This window comes from Falco peregrinus, chromosome 10 (assembly GCF_023634155.1).
Source record: "Falco peregrinus isolate bFalPer1 chromosome 10, bFalPer1.pri, whole genome shotgun sequence".
NCBI lineage: Eukaryota > Metazoa > Chordata > Aves > Falconiformes > Falconidae > Falco > Falco peregrinus.
Window position 1 is genome coordinate 23,430,914 of NC_073730.1, and position 21,874 is coordinate 23,452,787.

At 42.6% G+C, this 21,874-nt stretch overlaps 1 protein-coding gene across 6 annotated transcripts in view; it reads left to right on the plus strand.

Annotated features, from left to right (window-relative positions):
* The window catches only part of ST3GAL3 (ST3 beta-galactoside alpha-2,3-sialyltransferase 3), a 184,118-nt gene that overhangs the window by 100,388 nt on the left and 61,856 nt on the right, over positions 1 to 21,874 (plus strand). For all 6 annotated transcript variants that reach the window (XM_055815364.1, XM_055815366.1, XM_055815368.1 and 3 more), the window contains 2 exons: positions 6,430 to 6,524; positions 21,109 to 21,172. In XM_055815364.1, the coding sequence (XP_055671339.1) occupies positions 6,430 to 6,524; positions 21,109 to 21,172 (159 nt within the window). The remainder of the gene's footprint in view (positions 1 to 6,429; positions 6,525 to 21,108; positions 21,173 to 21,874) is intronic.

The window sequence follows — 21,874 nt, forward strand, 5'->3', positions numbered from 1 at the left end:
AGATATTAATGACTGCAGAAAGGTTAAACTTTACGTGTCTTCCTGTTTATCACAAAGGTACAGAGTACAAACAGAAAGCAGTCTTGGCAGGCAACAGGCTTGCAAAATCCATGTGTTGCTTATCTACAGTTGTGTTTGTACTGAAATTTGATTACCATATATGAAGGTAAATACTTAAGAAGCACAAGAAGTCTGAAGAGTAGCTGTTGATTCCCAACTACAGCTGACTGTAGCTTGGGTACTTGGTCACCTCCTAGAAATGTTAGCCCAGTGTGAAAATGGTTTTAAAAGAAATAGACCTGTGCAGAGCTTCAAAAGATCATATCTTTAATTTTCCCTCTTAAAAGTAGGCACATGGCTAACGCATGCTAAATGTCAACCTGTTCTTAAAAATAATACAATAAAATCAGAAACCAATGTAGTTGATGCAAGTTCTGTAACCCATATCCAGGCAATAGATGTCAATGTGTAATAATAATCCCAAGCATAAGAAACCTTCTTCTAATGTTTAATTTCAGTTCCTTTGCATTTTAGGCCCCCTTTTTTTTCTAATAGAATTTACTTCTATTTACCAGGGATTTGGAGATACTACCTTTTTCTTTTGCAGCAGCCTTGTAATATCTAATGACTTATCATGTCCTCTTTCAATTTCTCTTCTCTAGACTGAACAAATTCATTTCTTTCTAGCTTTCCTCAGAGGTCATGTTTTCTAGACCTCATATCTTTTCCACAGCTCTCCCACAGCCTTTTTCCAGTCTGTTTGTGTTTTCCACATGAGGCCGGAACCAGCATGGTCGTTGAGCTGATGTTTTCTGATCCTGAACGAAGTAGAGTACTCCACAGGTTTTACAGATGTTACAGATAGTTACATTTTTCAGTCATGATAGGATGTTTATCTTTCTGCAGTAATGTGACAGTGTTCTGTGTATGAACCAGAGCATGGAGGCCCTTTAAGATATGTTGGAGCAGCTGGTCTGGCTCTAAGTAGAGCAGCGAGCAGGCAATGGGAAAACGCCTGCATTGCTGAGTTTAAACACCTACTAGGTGATGGAGAGCAAAGAGGGCAAACAAGAAGGCTGGTGATGCTCCAGGGTACCCCAAAGGTACAGAGCAATCATTCCCAGGGAAGGAGGCTGGGATAACTGCTACACAGCCCGTGGGTGGGTAGCAGGTTTTTTTTGTTCCGTGGATCCCTTCCTTTCTTCATGGAATAAAGCCTGTTCAAAGGCATTTTTTTTTTTTTTTTTGAGTGGCTGTGGCATTTATTGCCCCTTCCTGTCAGAAAGAAGGACCGTAGTTTTACACCTCAGGGTCCTTCGTGCAGGTCTGCGAGGGAGCAAGTGATTCTATCAGCTTAGAAGTAGACAAAACCCAAATGGCAGGGTTACTGGGAAAGGGCAGAGAACAAAGCCAGAGTGTTGTGCCGCTGCGTAATTCAGAGGCATCTGTACAGGGAACAGCCAAGTAGATGATGACTTTTCAGGTGAAAGGGGCAACTGTAGGTACACTCGGGGTCTGTAGGCATGAATAACTTGGGAGAAGATGGGTAAGGATCAGTGGCTCACTGTCTCTTCCAAAGGAAGAACTAGGGGGCTCAAACGGTAGTGGCAGGGTGCGCTGACCAACCGTTCTTCAATGTTAAGTTATCTTTATCATATTGTCTGATTTTATTTTAGACTGTTCCTGCAGTTTTCTAAGATCAGCTTAATTTTTGACCTGATCTTTACTTTTGAAGATTTTCTTCTTGCAGCCATCTATTTTTTTGGCTCATTTGTTTGCCGTTTTAGGAAAAGAAGTGTGTTGGTTGTAGGATGGGGTTAATCCTTATTAATGCCATTTCTTAAATTTTTCAGCTGCTTGAGGAATCTTTGAACTGCTGGGATTTTTGACAGAGGATTAATGTCAATAAGAAATGTGAAATCAGGACATCACAAACGTCCTCATTTCCTACGCTGTCACACCATGCTGCTCCCCAGAGAAGGGAGGCAAGGGAGAGAACACACATCTAGGTCTCGCTAGGGAAAAAGGAAAAGGTTAGTTTAGATTTTCTCTCGGTACTTTTACAAATGCCTCTATTAGAGCTCATTATTCAGTGCTAGAGTGCTTCGGTTTGTATTTTGGCCATTTTATTTATAAAATGGGTAGATTTTGTGCCTTCTGTCTAACTGTGGATGTGTTTGAACATAAGCAAACAAAAGACAGTAGTCATCACAGGAAAAATAAGGCATTCTTTTCTGTATTTTAAAAAAAAAAAAAAAGAAGGTTGTTCATGCCCTTTTACAAACGCAACGTGCAAGTTGTGTCCAACATTAGGTTCTAGCACGGTCTGCTGTTTTTTTCTTCAGCTTCCAATTTTCGTTCACTGCTAATTCTCCCTAACTAAAGAAGAAACAAAATAGCAGGGTGGCTTAAGGAGGTGGGGGGAAGGAAGGAAATATCTAAGAAATAAACCCACGTTGGAGCTTAGTGGCTGCCAACCTGCCTTTCCTTAGTGTCATGATTTCTAGAAATGTGGTGCCATCTACTCTTTTCAGGGACTTGGCCTTGTCTTCCTCCCTTCTCGTTGAAGCTAAAGACTATCAATCGGTTTATTTATTTTACTTTTTCTCAGGTCTTGCTTACTGTTCTACACGTTTATGTATTAATTGTCTTGAAAGCAGCAGGTAGGAGTAGGAAGCAGATTCTAGTCAAGATTAAATGCCTGAAATTTTTCAATAGCTGCCTTGAATAGTGGCAGTGCTAATCTGGGATTTGCAAGACACTTTGGGAAGTTAGTGCTGCTGATTTTGAATGCCTCAGCACACATCAAAGAGGAGTAGCTGTGAATGGTTCAGTGCATCAAGGACAGAATGGAAAAGGTCGGAAAACTTGGCTGGAGAGCTGCTGGCAGGCTAGTTCAGCATCCCAGGTAGAAATGTTTGAGGTCAAAACTCTTCTTACTTGTCAGGGATAAAATAACTGCAAATGTAATTTTTTTGTTGTGTAAGCCAGAAATCCCCTAGTCACAAATATATATCACACTTTCTTCCATATATAGATTCCTGTTTAAGAATAGTTTTCTGGCAGCACACTTCCTTTTGCTGTGTGCAGTGACAAATTGTGTTAGAGGTTTTACTAATGTCTTTGTATAAGGAATGCAAACTTGAGAGCTGGGAGAGATTTCAACTGTACCTCATAATTATCATATCCAGCATTTGGTCTATTCAGATGTCATTTGCTGTTTTATCAGGGTATGCCATTCAAACTAGAGATTTTAGATGCTTGGCATTCCTCTCCCAAATCATGCAGGTCCTAAGTGTGTGCCACAAACACTGAAATTTCTCATCTTTTCATGGCTGTCATGTGCTATGAGGCTGCATTATGTCTGTTCTGTAATTTAGGATGAGGTGGAGAGGAAGTGCTTAAAGTTTAAATCTGAAAAATTCAGACTCCCATTGCATGCTGTTTGCCCATAGAGCGCAAGCCCATTTCAGTTCTGGAGCTGTGTCTGCTGGTGAAGCTAACCTGCCTTTAGGTAGCCGTGACAGATGACTAGGGTAAAATGCAGCGTTCGGTAGGCAAGCGGCTCAGTAGATACAAAATGTAACATCATTCAGAAACGTTTACTTTTTCTGTTTGACAAACTCCCACGCATTCCTTGGAATGTATTTTAGGTGCTCTGCAGAGAGCATTCCCATGGCCTGTTTGAGGCATATCCTGATATTTCCTGAAGGGTCCTAGAATACACCAGACGCACTTCAGAGCCGAGACAGAACAGCCGTGCTCCTGGAGAGGTCTGGCAGACAGCGTTTCCCTGTCACTGCTGGACATCGGTTCTGGCCTGCTCTGATTTATTGAGGTGGCAACGTGTTTTTCATAGATCATGAGCTTATAGCATTCATGATTTCTTAATATTTCCAAAATGGAATTAGCTTCAAGATTTATGGGACCTAAATATCCTCTAGTTTGCTCCTTTTTTCCCCATATGAATATAGTATTTCCCTCCAAGCCATTCCTCCCTCCTCTTAAATGAAGCCAAAGTATGAATTGAAAGTGTCCCTAGGTCTGTGTACAGTAGTGTTAAATGTTACCAAATAATAGTAGGTGGTCTAAGGCTATTATGTTCTTTGCTAGAAAAATCCCTAAGTTAACTTGTAGCAAATACAAGAAAAAAAGCCAATGGCCACTTCACACTTCTCTTTGGGCATCACTTTGATCCCCTGGTTGTCACATGCAGAAGGGACACCACAGAGCACCAGATCGCTCCTGCTAGTGCTTCACCTGAGTTTGGGGACTCCCCTTGGGGCCCAGGGAGTCCCAGGAGAGGATCTGACCTTCCTCCTGGTTTTACGGTGCACCTTGGAAAGGGATTGCATGAGGGAGAGACACTCCACACTCCATGTCAGACTACTATAAACTGTCTTTTACTGGTATATGACTTGCAAATAGGCCAGTTAATTGCATCGATAAATAATACCAACTTCTGAGTTAGGCCCGACCTTACAGCCTGTACCTTCTTTCTCGTGCAGTGCTCTTGAACAGGCAACTGAACTGGCTAAGTTTTTTATTTACACTGCCCTACTTTGTAGCGTTACTGTAGGGGATCCTTTTGATTCTGGAGAGGAGAACAAAACCTGCTCATATATGCATTTTCTGAAGCATCCAAAATTTTCCTGAAGATTGCATGTCACAGCAGGGACCAGAGTAGCTCGGTGACCTAACAAACCAGCCCAAAGATGCTGGTGACTCCCAGGCAATGCGGTCCTCCTTCACTGCAGCTGCCACTTAGGGAGAACACGAACCATTCTGTGGGACCTGGCTTCTGCTGTTAGTTCAAGTGGTAGCTCTAAAGTGAGAGCTGTGAACATCTGTGCTGTAGCCATTCAGGTTATGAAAGCTCTCGCATTGTATGAAAATCCTGCAAAGATTCCTTCTATTGATTTTGGAAAGAGGTGGAGATAATTCCTTAGAGACCCACCGGTGTAACACAATACTTGCATTTCAGTGCACCAAGATGCTTGAAAAAACATAGAACTAATTTGTCAGGTTATTGAAGTTTTTTAGGATATTTTGAGAGTATTACTGTATCCTGGGGTTTTTTTTTTGTGGTTTGTTTTTTTTTTTTTTTTTTTTTTTAATTAGGCCTCTGTGTGTGTTTGTTTTTTAATTAAGATCTTCAGAAGCTTTAATATATCTAACGCATCTTCCCCACCTTTTCCCAGGTAAAGTTATATAGAACCTTTCATATCTTCAGCTCTGGAAAAACATCCTTTTCCTTCTAGATCAGCCACATTCTGTACCTGGCTCTGTTGTAGTGTAGATGAGTTTATCTTCAATCAGGTAGTTCAAGTCCAAAAGTTATCTGATTGCAGTAGCATGGAGTCACACGCTGAGTGCAAAATAGCTTGAAGGGAGGATTAAACTGGTGCGTTACATCTATCCCACTACTACTACCTAGGTTAGCCAGGCTGTGTCTGTTTCAGGTATGTGTACGTTGCACTTGCAGTATGGCTGTAGTGGAGCCATTGCCTAGCGGTGATCTTGGTACACTCAGAAGTGGTCCCATATGAAAGTTAATATTTCTGTAGTTTCTTCTGCTAATGGTTTCCTTCTATCTGGCCACTGAACTGATTGTTTCTAGAAGAGACAAATTTTTAGTAGCTGCTGTGTTTGTGTGCTGAGGGTGTAATTAGGACAATAAATTCACATAATGACATGGTTTAGAAGGACTAGTTCTCTCTTTTGTAAGTGATTTTGGATACATCACAACTGTTTGGTTTGGCAGGGACCTCTCTTGAATCATTTGTATGTTAATGAATGCAAAAGAAAACACCTACATCTGTACTGAATTTCCATTCTCTGTAAACTAAGTCCTGCTTCATGATCTCCTGAGCTATTTCCTTTCTTGCCTGTGTTGTGATGGTCTGTGCGTATGAGCAAGGCAGGAGCAGCCGTGACAGCAGATAAGCACCCAGCCTTGCCCTCCACATGCATTTGCCCAGTGCATTCACGCCTGCACAAAGCAGCAGGCTTATATGTAATGAATGATATAAAGGCAACTCTGCACCCCTTCCTCACATGCTGGCATGGACAGCACATAAATTGGCTTGTGCTTACAAAGCTGGAAGTAAAACTGCCTAAACTCTGGATGCAATTTAAAACTTATTTTAGCTAAATTAATAGCCAAACAATAGCGGGGAAGCTCTAAACTGTTGAGTGGAAATGATTGCCAGGCTCATAACTTGAATGATTTGGGTGGCCTCGTGGCACGAATTCTGACAGATTTGTTCCACTGCAGGCACCTTTGGGTAAAAGTAAAATCTTCCATGTTACTATATTGCCAGTGATAATGTAGAATCAGCACTTAGGTACGGATTCTTTCAACCTCCCTACAGAAATGTATCCTTCCTAGTACAGGAGTTAATTTCTCTCTCAATTTGGTTTTCTCAGGTTCTCGAAGCCGGCACCAATGTTCTTGGATGATTCCTTCAGGAAATGGGCACGTATCAGGGACTTTGTACCCCCCTTTGGAATTAAAGGACAAGGTATGAGAAAACTGTGCAGCTGTTGAAAAGAAGGTGGTTCTGCAGATGCTTGCCCCTTTTTGGTTTTCCATTTTGAAAGCTCAGGTGGTCCCCGGGCTCAGCTTTTGTCCCCTGTTCAAGAAAAATATTGTACATGTAGCTCTCAGAGATCCAGAAGGATTTTAACCGCCGGAATGTGGACCTTAGAGGCTGGTCTTAGGGAGGATGGTTTAGTATGTGCAAAGAGTCAGTGCAACAATGGCAATTTAGACCTACTACCATGTTCTGGAAGAAGCATTTTGACATTCACTGCCATAACATCTTGTAGCATCTTTGCTGACAGCAGAGAGAGTCCAAAATGATTTAAAATATCTTTGAGTCAGTAATTCTCCAAAGAACAGGAAAGACTTCTCTTTCTGGGTTTCGGAGCCTTGGGGTTGGCCACTGATACAAATCTTCATTTTCTTCTCATAGCATTTGGTAATATAATTCTTCTATAGGTGTGCTACTTGTCGACTTGTATAACAAACAGGAAAAAGATTCATTCAGGTGCTTTGGTGATGATTTATTATATGCTGGAGTGTGGCAGCAAGGGCTGCGTCTCAGGTATGCTGTGGCAGAGCAGGGGTGGTGGTGAGATGGAAGCCAGTAGTCCGCGCAGCAGATGATACATTTTGCAGGTGACACAAGCTCCTAACTATCCCACATGTGCTACAAAAGGCCTCTTTGGGTGAATGATGGTGGAGCAGAAGGCTTATGCACACTGCAGTGATTTGCTGCAGACTTCCTGAAGTCTGATGCATTTATTAAGAAGCGTTTGTGGTATTGCATCAACTTCAAAGGTTTGAATTTATTTTCCCCACTGACAAACTCAAGATTATAGATGGTACCCGCAGGAACTGAAATACCTGGTAAAGATTGCGGCCACAATAGGCTTGGAGTCTGTCTCTCTCCCTGGAAGCAGGTGTGGCAGTTGTCAGAGCAGTCTTGGATCAACTCAGAGCTCTACTGACAAATTTATTTTGGCTTGCATCAGTTCCCTTCTTTGTTTTGTGTATGTCCATCCCTTGTCCAGTTGGTCTTTTGCAGCTCAATAGGCAACTAATTACTGTCCTCTAGATCAGCCAGCAGAATTTGCAGCAACGAAATAACAGTGATGGCACAAGTGGAAGGCTGCATTGACCACAGGAGGGCTTGTCCCCTTCTAAGAGGCACATAAGGTGTACAAAGCTAGGGCAAGCTGCCTGACCAGCGTGGAGGTGGGATTTGTAGATTACAGATGATGTCAGCTAGACCTAATAAAAATCATTCCGTTAAACTGAATCCAAATGGAGAAATTCACCAAAAGGGGATGACGGAACGGCTCTGGCAGCCTGCTTCCTGGGTTTGTTGCCAGCTTGTATCACCACTGCAATGTTATGTAAATCTGGTGTTTTATATTGGATTTCCTCAGTTAAAAAGAGAAATGAGAAATTGTCGTTATTTAAATGGCTGTGAGCTGAAGCCATGGGACAGAAACCGTTGAATGGGTTATTTTTTTTAATGCCCTCCTGGGACTGAAATTTGTGCCAAGTTTCAGTCTGGAGCAAGTTCTCTGTGTGGGAGGGTTGAATTATAAATCTCTGTAGCCCAGCATTTCTAATGGCCATGCTGACAGGCTGTGAGTCCTAGCGATGCGAATGGCGCCCTTTCATGTTACACATCACTTGGAATTCTTGCATCAGTCTTTTCTGGCTGTCCCACGGGATGCATTCTGGCTCAGCTGAGTGATGGGATGATGGGATCAACACCTCATTAGGGCTTTCAGTCAGGGCAATCTAATGATATCCAAACAACTAACCCAGGCAGGCAGCGTGGAGCTCAGTCACGTGCTGGTGTGAGATGAAGGCTATCAGAGCTGGGTTGTGCATGGGAAAAAGAGCACTCGGGGTGGCTGAGAAAGTGTAGAGAGATGTACCAGTGGTGAAACAGACGGGGCAGGAGTTTTGCTCTGTGCATTAGGCAGCCCTGTGACACCATCAGCTGGGATTTCTGACGTGCGTCACACTAGGGAAGGCGGCCGGTGTTTATAGATACTGTCTGTAGCTGGGTTGGTAATGGGAAGATTTTGCTGAGAACTTCAGTGAATATCACCCAGTGTTTTCTAGTCCAAGTGCAAAATGGCTTCTTGTTTGGTGTGAAATATAGTTGCAGGATGAGCTCCCTTTCAGTAAAGCTGCGTGTTCCAAGAAACTCCCAGAAACTAATCTGTGGTAGCTTGAAAGTACTCAAGTTATGAAATCAAGAGATTCTCGGCAGCTTGGAGGCTCATCCACCATTTCTGCTTTCTCTTGTTCAAGTTTCTCTGTATTCTTCAGACTTTTAGCTAAGTTTCTCTTTGCTTTTTCTCAGCAAAAAATTTGAAAGAAGTCCTTTTTCATCCATCGCTTGGTGTTTACAGGTCCAAGAAAGAACAATTCCAAGATTGCAAGAGCAAATCTTGCAATCTTTAGGGGAAAGCAGCTTTTGAGGAGCATTGTCTACAAAGCTAATTGCTACTACACTACTTTGGAGTGACAAGTCTGTATAAATTATATGTAAAAAAGTAGGAATGGCTCAGAAATTCTCAGGACAGGACGGTGATCATATCAAGGAGAAGGCAATATGCTGATCATTTTGACACAGTTCATCAGGGATCTTAATTTTCTTCAAAAAGAATTGGATTGTAAAGGCAGTCTCCCATCTCCAGATGCTAAGAAGTACTCATTATAATATAAAAAGCTTAACAGTGTGCCTTCATGAAAGAATGCGCGCTTCTTTTCTCCATTGGTCATTTTCTGATTTGGCCATTAGCCTGCGCAAGGGGATTTTATGACCAGAGTGCTCCACTCTCTCCAAGAGCATTTGTGTGTATGAGTCCTTAAGGTGAATATGGTTCTTAATATGAACGTTTTTTGACTTTCCCCCAAATGATGCTGGTTCTGAAATGGACTATTGCAGTAGGAACAATGCACATCTCATGTCAGACTGGAAACTGCTGCTATCACTAGTTAACTGCCTTAGTCATTACTTGTCTGCTAAATGAAACAAACACGTGAGTAAGCAGGTGGTGACCTTACTGCTTTATGAACAGGATTTTCTGAGAAGAGGCACACAGTAGGAGGCCTTGTGCAAGCTCTTTTTGAACAGTGGTCTTCCAAGAGCCCTCTGCAAGGTATTGGAAGTAGATGAAGAGGAGTTTATGAGGAGCAGTTGTATCTTTTCCTTAACCCGTCTTAAATGGGCAGAGTTTTAGTACATGTTGTACTTGTTGACTCTGCCTCTGTTCACCAAAGTTCTGGACCAGGGATTGATCCGAATTGCTTGATCCCAATACCCCGGCAGCCTGGGATAAAAGTGGAGCTGATGTCAGGAGTTTTGCAGCTGATACAGCAGATTGAAGGTCTCATTGCACTCATTGCCGGTGTCTGTAGGCCTTTGTGGGAACTCTTGCTTTCTCTGTGTGAACAGGGAAAGAAACAGGTATGTCATATTTCTGAAGAGGTGTGAGTACATTAGGTTTTGGCACCACAAAGTGTCACTACCAGTATCTAGATGGCCTTTTGTGTAACAGTGGTTCTAGGTTTCACCCAGTGAATTCTGCCGCTGGCTATAAACATATAAGGTTGCCTTTCAGAATCTGAATCAGGATTTTTTAAACGATAAGGAATGACCATGTTGTCAAACAGGTCAGTGTCATACTTGACTGCACTTACTCTTAAAAATGAGACTGTTAGTGCCACGTTGAGCTTGTTGTCTCCCACCGTGTGACTTGACAGAGTCTACAAATGGGGTGTGCCCCTGTCAGCACCTGGAAATGACGCCTCCATCTCAGTTAAATGAAACGGTTGTCCTCAGGTCCCGCAGGCAGCCAGGCTCATTGTTCAAACAGGTTAACTCCCTCCCCGCCCCCCCAGCAAAAGGGTGGCTCTATCCGGGCTTCCTATCGGGAAAGGTCACTGGCCGGTGTTAGCCTGTGACCCTCTGAGTGCGTGAGAATTGGAGAGGAGAATATTAGTTGGTCCTGGTGAAAACCATCGGGGACTGTGCTAACGCTTTAGTGGTATGGGCTCGTGTAGGACAGTGTGAGCCCGTGCCCCGCTGCCAGTTTGTTTATTGGTGTGTATATAGCCAAAGCGAGGGGTGTTGTTCAGGAACGTGGTGAAATTAGACAACTTGAAGAGTTGTGGAGAAGATCAAACTGTAACAAGAAGTTGGAACTCTAAAAGCTACAAATGCCAAGATGTCCTCTGGGGGACAGCTCAGGCTGCCAAGCACTCTCCCGTGTCCCAGGCTATTGTTTCGGCATTAACTGGGATGTTGGAGTGCCTCCCATGTTTCACCATTTGTCAGGGCCTAATTTGCTTGCAGGAATTCTTTCCTAGCACCCACCAAGCCTGCTCTTGCAGCTTTTTCAGTGAAGAGCAAAGAGAAATCTCAGGCTCTTAAATGAGTTACATGGAAACTGTTTTTTGAAATTGAAACTTCTTTTGTATTTGCACACTTTTCTACCAGAGCTAGAAAAGTGTAACGTACGGAGGTATGAATACGCACATGCTGTCCATACTGTTGCAGAGATCCTCTGGCATGTGCATTGCTTTTGGGGCTAAATTGGTCAATGAATAAGCAATGGAAACATTGTTTATAGTTTAGTGAGATTATTAATCCCAGAGGGCCTCCTCCCCAAATTTACCTCTGTAGCTAAAGCAAAAGGAAAGAGTTACTTGGAGAAGGGCAACAAACAAGACTGGAGAAATACCTGACTATTAATAGAATTTCTCAGTACATGTGGCTTAAAGAATATAAAAGGCTTTCTTAAGAAAGAGTAGCTAGTATCTGGCATTCTCTGTGTAATGAGGACGGCAGAGTTGGTGCAGTTTTTTTATTGAACTTAAGTGAAAACATATGGCACGGCACACACTAAAAAACTAAACAGACGTGATCCATGTAATACCTCTTCCATGCATTTAGTCAGTAATTGTGTCATTGCTTAGCAGTAATTACAGGTCTTCACTTCTACCTTTGTGCCTGCTAGACTGCTTTAAGCAGAGGGGCTGCTTTGTTGGCCCTAATGCAGTTTGTCTTTGAAGGTGATACTTATTTCTTAGGGAGTGACTGTCTTGTCACTACCTCAGAATTTGCCTCCCACCAGGAATCTAGGAAGCAATTTTTCCCCATGGTGATAAAAGGATATTAAGAACATGTTTGAAGTGCTACAGTTTTATCAAATGTAGTGTGTACTAATGGCCAGGAGACTTCATATTTTCATCTGATAGAGGGGCATCTGGAATTGGTGACACATTTGGTGGCAACGAAATTAGTTCTTTACCCAGAGCACCAGTGCTAATGAGATGTATTGTGCAATGGTTAATTGTTCTTGTACTTGGTTTTATTTGGATGTTTTCTTCTGTGTTAGTGCTTCTGGGAAGAACCGTGGTTCAGTGCTGCGTAGCAGTGGTTTCATCAGTCTCATGGGGGAGAGGTCATTCATCTTCAGTGAAAATGTTGAGTTTTCAGGCATGCCGAAGATGGCATATCAAAATGTTATTGGGAGAAGATCTCGTCTCTTCATGCATGTTCTTTTCTTGCATAGCTTTTTCTTCCACATCAACTTTCTTGGCATAAGCAATACTTTATCTGTGAGAAAACATACTCACTTGGGCATCACAACTGAAATTTACAACTGACCCAAAGAAAAACTATCAGAAAAGTAGGTCTTTTCTGACCTGCTCTTCCAGCTCTTTATAAAGGCTGGAGTATCACATGCAGACACACATTCCCTACATTTGACTGGGTCTGCTTGACAATGAGGTGTTCCTTTTCCACTTTAATTCTCTAACTTTGTCCTTATTTTGTTAGCTGTACTCTGTTGTACAGATGATTTTCCTACTGTGAGCATTTTTTTGTTCTTCGCATGTTCTTCCTTTAACAAATAAGCAAGAAGCACAAGCGTGTATAGCTGTTAGCTGTGTTCAGAATAGGTACTAACACTAGAATGTTGTTTCTTCTTGAGTTTGAGGCAGATTTCTGAACTAGTTTTCACTAGAATTTTACATTTGACCAAAATTGGTAATAGTTGCAATTATCACATGGGAATATAGCTGTAAAAACGTTGCTGTTTCCCCGGGGAATCTAGCTGATTTTATAACCTCAGGAAATTAAATGAGAGGTTTGAAGGGGGGAAAAATTAAAAGCTTCAGAAGAGGTAGAGAATCAGCTTTTCATTACTGAATAAAGCCTCTGAAGGAAGTTATACTGTGAATTTTGAAGTTAAATCAGCTCACTCTTGAGCTCTCTTGATGAAAGTACAACCCTCCAGTGCAGTTGCTTACTTCAATCAAAATTGATGCTTTGCTGTTGAATGTGCTTAAAGAATAGCCTTTCTCCCAACCCACTGTGAAGGGAGAGGTGCCCCAGGGAGATCTCAGCCCCCAAGTTTGCGGTTAATTGGATGACTCCGTATTGGAGTTCTTCCCAGAATTTTTGGAAGTGCAATTGAGATATGGATGTTATTCCTGCCTTTTACCTCCTAGAAGGAAGAGCAGGTCGTCTCTGGCAGTTGTGTTTTGAAGTGCTACGTCTTAATGCTTTTGCAAGGGTCAGAAGAATTAGAAATCACTGTAGTAGTTACTGATTTTTTTGGCCTGGGAAGGCATTGCCTGGCCACTTGTGAAGGGGCTTCAGAAATGCAGAAACAAAGGGAAGAACAGCACTGTATAAGACTGCATTTTTTTTTCCACTTGTCTTTGGACAGCACATTGTGAGTCTGTCAAGACCATTTTTATTTGGCATGAATTAGCCTGTTTCTACAGGTTTTATTGCTTCCTGTGTATCAAACTTGAGTTTGGATCAAAATGGTTAATGCATGGTTATTGCAAAATGTTGCCCATTTTTTTGGCATATTTTTTTTTTAATTAATGTTCCAACTTTGCAAGCCCTGGGATTATGTTGGGAACTAAGCTTGTACTCTGAAAAAACAAACTCTTGGTTGTGAAGAAAAGCTTGGAAAAAAATATCCCTGAAGGCTCCAAAACTACGATGTAAATGAAGAGGCCAAATGTTATGTATTTTATTTATATCTTGTTATAAAAAAAGGCCTTAAGGGCTTTCTGGAGCTTACATTTAATACATGCCAGGTTTTCCTGAAATTCTTAGGGAGGTACCATGCATCTTCAGTTTTGGTTTTTTTTTTTCCTGTTGTGTATTGTATCTGTGCAACACTATATGCTATTTGTCTTAATACCATTAAAATGGTAATGGAAATATTGGGATGTTGGAAGTAGTGGCAGTTTTAAGTCCTGTTGTTAGTAAGGTGTATCTCAAGTAAACCACCTAAATCTGGTACAGCTAATGACCAAAGGAAACCATTCTCTTGTATTTGCACATAAGAGGTGATTTGGGGACAGATTCTTGCAGTTTGCAGTTAACTGCCTTGACTGTCTTTGAGAGCCAGTTCATGTGTTCGTTATTTGCTTCAAAGTTCTGGAAGTCTTTGTAGCTGCTTTCTCCTGCAGAGATCTCATATAGTTAGCTAATCAATAATAAAAGGAGGTGGTGCAGAGAATTTCAGACTCATTTTGATACCTGTTGTACTCACTGGTTTCCCAGCTTCGCTAAGATACGATAATGATGTGTGTCTGCAGCTGGACACAGTATTTCTGGGAGAGAGCTGGGGGATGGAATATGTGGTGGGACTTGGGTCCATGGCCTCATGCTAGGCACCAGGGTGGTAAATCCTTCTGTACAACATCGATCCTCGTATTCTGTATGGAGCGAGATCTTAAGGAAAAAATGCGGACGAAGGAACTTTATACAGAGCTGAACTTTTGGGTAGTATTAAAAAAAAGGGGGGGCGGGGGGGATTGAAAAAAGTATGCAAAGTATGCACTGGGGTTGTGCTTACAGCTTGTTTGTAAATATTGTGATTTGTTTAATCCATAGCATTGGTAGTGTTTCACTTACTCTCCCCATAAAGCTGACACACGCGTGGCATCCTGTTGTCATGGGACAGGGACCCATATGCAGAGGAGACTGCTGGCATGCTGCGGGGATGTCTATCAACATCACTCCAGTCAGTGTATTCTCAAAAGCTGAAGCTGATGCGCGGGGCCCTGCAGAAGGGGTGGCTGGGTGACCAGCTGCCGAGATGGGCACTGACTGCGGCTCGACGGGCAGACGTGAACAACTGCAGCAGCACACGGTTCCCTGAGCCTAGCGTGTGGTATTCAAATACTTGCTGCTGGCAGTAAGGGCATGTAGACTTGCTGATTTTTAAGGAAGGTGGCTGGTATGCACAACGTGAAAAATGACAGCCTCTTCTCTTGGCCACTCGAGAGTGCATGAACAGCCTGATTTGCCTACTTTCAAGGCAGGCACAAGGTAGACCCTGTGAGATGCCTGCAGTAAGCCCTGTGGAAAGGTCTCCCATCTTTTTTTTTTAAGGGTACAAGCAAGAAGCTTATGCGTTAGAAATAACAATGTTAAGTGCTGTTGACATTCACAGTGAAGGTCTCCACTCTTCCACATAAATAACAGAGAAAAAGGCTGGAATTGAGACTTAGGCTGGTTCTCACTGTGTGGTCACTGCTCGCCTAATTTCTAACTATTTACTTTTAGTTTTTCCAAATGTCTGAAAATTTTAGGGTCAACCTGAAGTCAAGATGTACTTGTATTCAGAGAAATCATGCAGTCCAGAGCTGCTTTTGAATCTTCTGATGTTATAAGGCAAAACAGATAGAATATGTCATGATAACTCAGAATTCTTAGATAAATGTAGTCAACTCCTCCTCTAGATAGGAGGAAAATGTGCTTGCTTTGTTTGTACAGTAATAGTGTGTGCATAGTGCTTGATAGATGAATGGGTTAAGTAATCTCCCGCTCTCCTCCCCAGTAATCTAAATTCTCCATGACAAGAAAAAAATAGAATAAACAAGCTGTGGCTGCAGAAAACTGCGGTAGATTGCTTGCCCTGGTGATGTGTTCATTATTTAAAAATGGGAGAAAGTGAGGGTGAAAATGCAGGATATTGGGGTTCGTTTCCATTAATTTATCATTAAAGGATGGTAGCAGACCCATGCGAAGACCATGTAAGTCAGAGGGCTACTTGAAGGTGAAAACCTTTGCAGAGGGCTCTTCATCTAGGAGTCAGAGGCATTATTCTGTTCCTAGTTATGTCACTTACTTGCCTTGTGCCTTCAGTAAGTTTGATCCTCTCAGAGTATAAAGACATTTACTGCTTTTAGAAATGAGGAGAGCAGATGGAGGACCCAAGAAGGTGAGTTCAGGAATATGCATATATGTTTATATATGCGTGTATATGTATCACCTTATAGCCTTTGACTTGAAGGAGCTGTATAAAAGCCACATGTTTTTACTGTTGGAATAAGTTCACTTCAGCTAGGCTTAAACAGCACAAACATTCCTCCCTATAGATAATAAATGTATGTACACTGTGTTCTTATGCCTACTGTATGGATGGTTTCAGGTAAGCAGAACCACTGCATTGCAATTTGCTCTTTCTGATGTGAACCGTTGGAGTTAACTATTGGAGGAGGCTGGCACTGAGCTGCTGCCCAGACATCTGCCACTCCCAAGAAGCTAACATCTGTAGCCCTAAGGATGATGGCACTGCCATTGCCATTTAAACATCAGTGTTTGATGGAGAAAGGCTTTAGTATTAGTAAAGTCTGCCATCAGTCTCGTGGGGGTGAATAGAAGGAACAGTACACAGGGAGCAATGTTGCTGTTAGTAGTTTACTCAGCCTTCAAGCGCTTACCAAAACTGTGGCCGCTGAATGGCTGTTGGAGAATCTGAATGAGTCAGGTTTGATGTTTGAATTTGGTTTCCAGCGGGAAGTTTGTATTTCACAAAACGTGCAGCCAGTTAGCACCTGCCGGGCTGCCTGTTTGGCAGCCGGGAAGAGGCCAAAGATTAAATGCTTTTCGAAGATGAATCCACCTCTTCTCCATACCGGTTAGGGGAGGAGAGTGACAGGGAAGAAGTGCATGGGTTTGCCAAGCTGTTCTGTTCCTGCCTGCTTAGTATGTCCAAAGGATTTCATGCAGAGTGCAAGGTAGCCATGGTGCAGTGCTACCAGCTCTCCTTGTCCGGGGTAAAAATGATGTAGAGCTGCTGGAGCTGCAGGAGCCACCTCTGTGCCAGCAATGAATGGCAGGTAATAAGTTCTGCTTGGTCTGAGCTGAGCTTCCATGAAGCCCTGCAGGTCTCTGCACCGTGCTCTCCATGGTTCATGTTTCAGGGCATATGTGCTGCCCCATGTCTGCTGGGCTGATTTGCTGGTGTTCTGAGTTGAACAAAAATAGCTGAAACTTTTACAGACTGGAAGTGGCCCTCAAAAAATGAGAGACCTGTTTGAATGGGGATGCGTCTGAGCTAATGAGTTCTGTTACACCTGAGCTGGCTGTGTGCCTGAGCCCTGGAAGCAAGAGATGAGTGCACACATACCTGTTGCTTGTAACAGGAAGGATTTTTTTTCCTTTGTAGCACTCGGAACATGTATGCTCAGGCCCCTCCTTGGTGTACAGGTATACAAGGCAGAGCACACCCACCACTATGTCTGTTCTTGTCGCTTGCCAAGCACGAGAGGAGTTGTGCCTAGGCTAGCATTGTGTCTGCATCCATGCCATGGTTTCTTCACAACCTGGGTAAACCAGCTGGGGGGGGGGGAGGAATTAAAACAAATTGTTTGCATAGCTGTTGCCCTAGTAAAACAATCTTTCCTTTAAGCATGGGTTCATGTTAAAGCAAGGGCTGTATACAGCTGGTGCCTTTTAAAAAAATCCCAGAAAATAAAATCAGTGGATGAATGGAGAAAAGCTGACAGTTATCAGGAACAGAATGTGCTCCCCTGAAACACTGATTTTGGGTTGCTGTCGTCTTTGTTCTTTGCTGTGGTCAATGCAAGTAGGTCCCCAGTCACGAGCTTTATCCCTCTCCCTTAAGAATATGCATATGCTGGAGAAACTTGCTGCCCTGGGTACCAGCTGTTCCCACTGCTGTCCCACCCCATTGAAGGGATTCTGTGGACAAGGTGCAGCGTACCAGGTCTGCTGCTGATCAGATTTGTTACTAAATCAGGTAATGGTTTAGTGGAAGTTGTGTAGAAGTTTAGTGTATGATGATGTGTGCAACATCAAAACTGGGTTGGTAGCCTTTCTGGCACTGTTCTTTAGAACATTTTTTTTTTTTTTTAATCTTCCCAGAAGCTACTGCATGAAGATAGAACATGTCAATTATTGCCTAGATCATGAGGATACCGACCTTGTTGTACGTACACTGGTATGCAGTCTCAGTGGCTCAGGTCTTGAAGACTTGGCCTTTCTTTTATCCCTGCAAAACTCACTTTCAGTCTGTGATAGATCAGTATTCAGCCAGTTACAAATAGCACAAATCCTGTTACTTGAAACAGGAAGAAATTTTTCTTTGTAGCATTTGTAACATGTACTGGCATCCATTATCACTTAGTACATAGATATCTAATGCAGACTGCGCTCATCGCCCCTTCTGTTTCTCTTACCCTGAAGAAAGCATGCTCCATCAATTAACTTTACATACTGCACTTGCTTCCCTGTGCCTGCTTTTCTTTACTTATAGTCTGGAGATGAACACTGTTCTGTGTCCTGCAGGTCGCTGTCTGTGACAGTAGTCTTTGCGGTGCTGATTTCAAGTGACCCTCCACCCTGACCCAGCTGTGCTAAAAGATCCTGCCAGTGGTTCCCTGTGCGGGTATCTTCATTGTCTTGTGGAAGGTTGCAGGTCAGCCACAGCAGCATCTGCTGATCTTTCAGACTTTGCCTCAAGAAGATACAGAAGCTCCTTCTGAAGGAGGTCTTGTCCTTCCATCCTGGTGCCAGTGAGCAAGGCGCCAAATGCAAGTGCTCACCTCAGCAGCAGTGTAGTGTCTTATCTTCTAGTAGAGTTCCAGCTCAATCAAAAAGCTCTAGTATCTCTCCCCTGCCCAGGCTGGTAGCTTTTCCTGATAGTGCTGGTGGCTCCTGCTCCTGGCTTCTGATGAGGGTGCTAGACTAGACAAACTGGCACTGAGGGCATCTGTGCTATCTTCGTTCCTTCTGCAAGTCAACGCTTGGTGGTGAAGTACTTTGTCTTTTATTGAGCTTCATTCACCAGTTTTAAATAATAACGCTGTGATTTGTACAACTTCCAAACCTCTTGGGTGCCATGTGTTGTTGGACCCCCCACCATGTGGGGGCTGTTAAAGAGATATCCCGTTTGGCCATTCATAATCTGTACTGAGTGTCCTGTATTGTTGTTTGGTTTTTTGTATTTTCTCTCTGCATGATGGGAATGGGGAGCATCCCCACCCCAAATTCTGCCATATCCAGTCCTACAAGTAGTCGTATTTCATTCCAGAGCATTCACTATGAAGGCATTACTAATTAGCTGGCAGGATGAGAAAAACATAATTATTTGAGTGTATTAGTCAACTGTATTCTTTTAATGTGCCTTTTAATATCGTATCACGGATGGCCTCCAAGTAGTGCGAGGTGTTAACTTGTGGGTGGTAGAGCAAACCTGGCATAAGAAGAGCTTGGTAGATGGGAGGCTGCAGCCCTTGACATGCAATCTTTTGGTCTCTTTTCTGAGAGTGTGGGAAAACAACCAGGGTAATGTATACTGTCCAGCAAAAGTCAATGTATGAGACAGGCCAAGGAGAGGACTGTGGCATGGTGCCATTAGAGGTCACAGCAACCTACTGCTGTTGCAGCAGACTTAGGGAAATAGCATTCCTGTTGGAGAGGGAGCCTGCTGCCAATGTGTCAAAAGAAATTCTGCAGATGAAGGAAAATTAAACAAAAACACTATTTTGTTAGCAAAGCTGGTTTACCCTACAAATTTCCTCTTTCCTTACTCTACTCCAAATACAATCTTGTGAAAGTAATCCCAGTTCCCAGCTTGTAATGGTTGGCAGGGCTGTCAGTAGTGCCCTGTCAAAAATTTCTCCAAATCTAGAAGTAACCATCAGAGTTTGCTGTTTATCACCTTTGTTTGTCTGCCTTGTGTCCCACTAGCTTGTTATCAGGTTCAGAGCTGTTTGGCACATGGGCTGCCTCGAGCTTGTGTGTTTGTCCCACAGCCTTGTCCTGTAATTTTTGCAAAGGGACATAATAAATAAGAACATAACTCTCTATTTGAAAGGGAGTCCCCTAACTGTGCTGATGGCAGTAAGTAGTGTTTATTAGGAAAACTATTTATGTTCACTGTAAACAATCGCTTGATGTCAGTCGTCTTTATGTTCCTGTGTCACTTTTAATCTTTTGTAAAGAAATGAGACTTATTTATTCCTTTTAGCTGGGTTGTTTCCTAACAGCTTTTGGACTAGGTGACCAATATATTTAAGGGAAGAATATGATAGGTATTTATTATCTCCCAAGGGAGGTGGAAGGGGACTAATCGTTCACAAGCAGTATAAATGAAGCTCGAGGAAGACATACGCAAAACCAGGAAAGGGAAATGATTGAAGGTCCGTATGGATCCAGAAGGATTCTGAGCTCATGGGAGAGAAACCACTGAGGGTTGCAAGATACATAGAAGCTATACCTGACACGTGAAATCCCTGATTTGAAAACAATTAAATGTTAGAAGAGAATTTCAGGGAAATATTATGTCTGTTTGCTTGGCTCTCATGCTCTTCTTAGGCATCTGCTTAAGGCCACAGTTAGTTAAGAGTTGGGATTTGGAGGCAGATGGACTTTTTGTCAGACCCAGTACAGCCATTCTGAAGTTACTGGTGCATTTGTAAATTCAGACTAGCCCAAGCATTGCTGCTTCTTGGCCCTGGACAGGTCATGGTAAAGGAGTTTGGACCTTTATGAGGGAGAGAGGTGGAAAAATGAGGGACAAAGGACAAAATCTAGAAGGAAGCAGACTCAAAAATTTCCGTAGTCGATATAATTGCTCATGTGTAATCATTGTGCTTGTACAATTTAATTCACTTAATTTGTATGTGTGTCTGCGCTTGCATAACTTCCACCATCTGGTTGCTGCACTGTTCACTGGCTATCAGTGTAGGTTGTGGTTCCATGGGCATTTCTTTAAGTAACTGTGATGGTTTAATTCCATTCTGCCTTGAAGAAAGCCAGACTGAAGAATGGAATCTAAACTAAAAGTAACCCAGGGAAATAAAAAGCACCAGTTTTAACCTGGTTCTGTTCCTGCATCCAGTACGCAGCTCAGCTGCATAAAAGCCTGTCTGAAAAGAAGAACTGCCAGTGACTTTTTCATGTCTGAAGCATTTGTGAAACTGCAGTCTCAGGGAAGTGGGTATGAAACCACTACCCTAATCTGTACTGTGTTTGTTCCCTGTCACACTCTGTGCAAGGCATTTGCATGCCACATCAGAATTTGGCACATAACATGTCTTTGCAGGCAGTGTGTGAAGGTCATTGGCCAGAGAAAATAGGAATATGCAAGTTTAAGTGTTTATTGCTGATGTGAACCTTATTTCAGTTCCTCCAAGTAACTGCTTCAGATGCTTTAGATCACTTTGTTTTTCATTTCCATTAGAAATGAGAACTTGTTCGTAATATCTTCTTCCTTTCTTCCCAGATAATCTGATCAAAGCCATCCTGTCAGCAACCAAAGATTACCGTTTAACTCCAGCTCTTGACAGGTAAGATGAGACCTTTAGACTAGGGGGAGTAGAAGTGATTATGTCCCACATCCTAAATAAATCTTGTTAGATATTTTTGCCAGAAATTATTGCAAATACATTTGGCTGTGCTTGGGAGGTAGATCGGGAACCAGAAACTGAATCCTCTTTCCAGTAAATCTGTAAACTCTGGAGACCTCTGTTAAGTCAAACATGAGTAGAAAAAAGCATTTACCTTTTGACTATTTCCTAATCTTTTGTTTCATATAGTGTTACAGTATACCTCTTGCCCCTTTTTCAAAGAAGTAAATAGCAGGTTTTCAGTAAACACATGACTTTTTCAGCCTTTCTGACAAAGCAACAGGATCAAGAGAAACTCGTAAGAGGGAAAGAAGGGACTGGCCTGTTTTAACATTTCACTAATAACGTCACTCTTGAAGCAGGAATGTGCGGTTGTGTTGGCCAAGCCCATGCCAGGGCAATCTCCTGGGTCGCGTGGTATTTGAATTGATGCCTTTAGAAGAAGCTCCTTTGATTCTTCGGTTCTGTTGTAGAGGTTGCTTCTGAAACTCACTGCCATGTTTACAGTCAGCTTCCTAATGATAGTCCTTTAGCCTTTCCTATCCTTGCTTTTTTGTCATTCCTTCCCTTTGCCCTGCAATTTTGGTTTAGTGCCACCTTCTGGATTAGAGGTACTTTATTCCAGAAGCTGTTGGAGGTTTT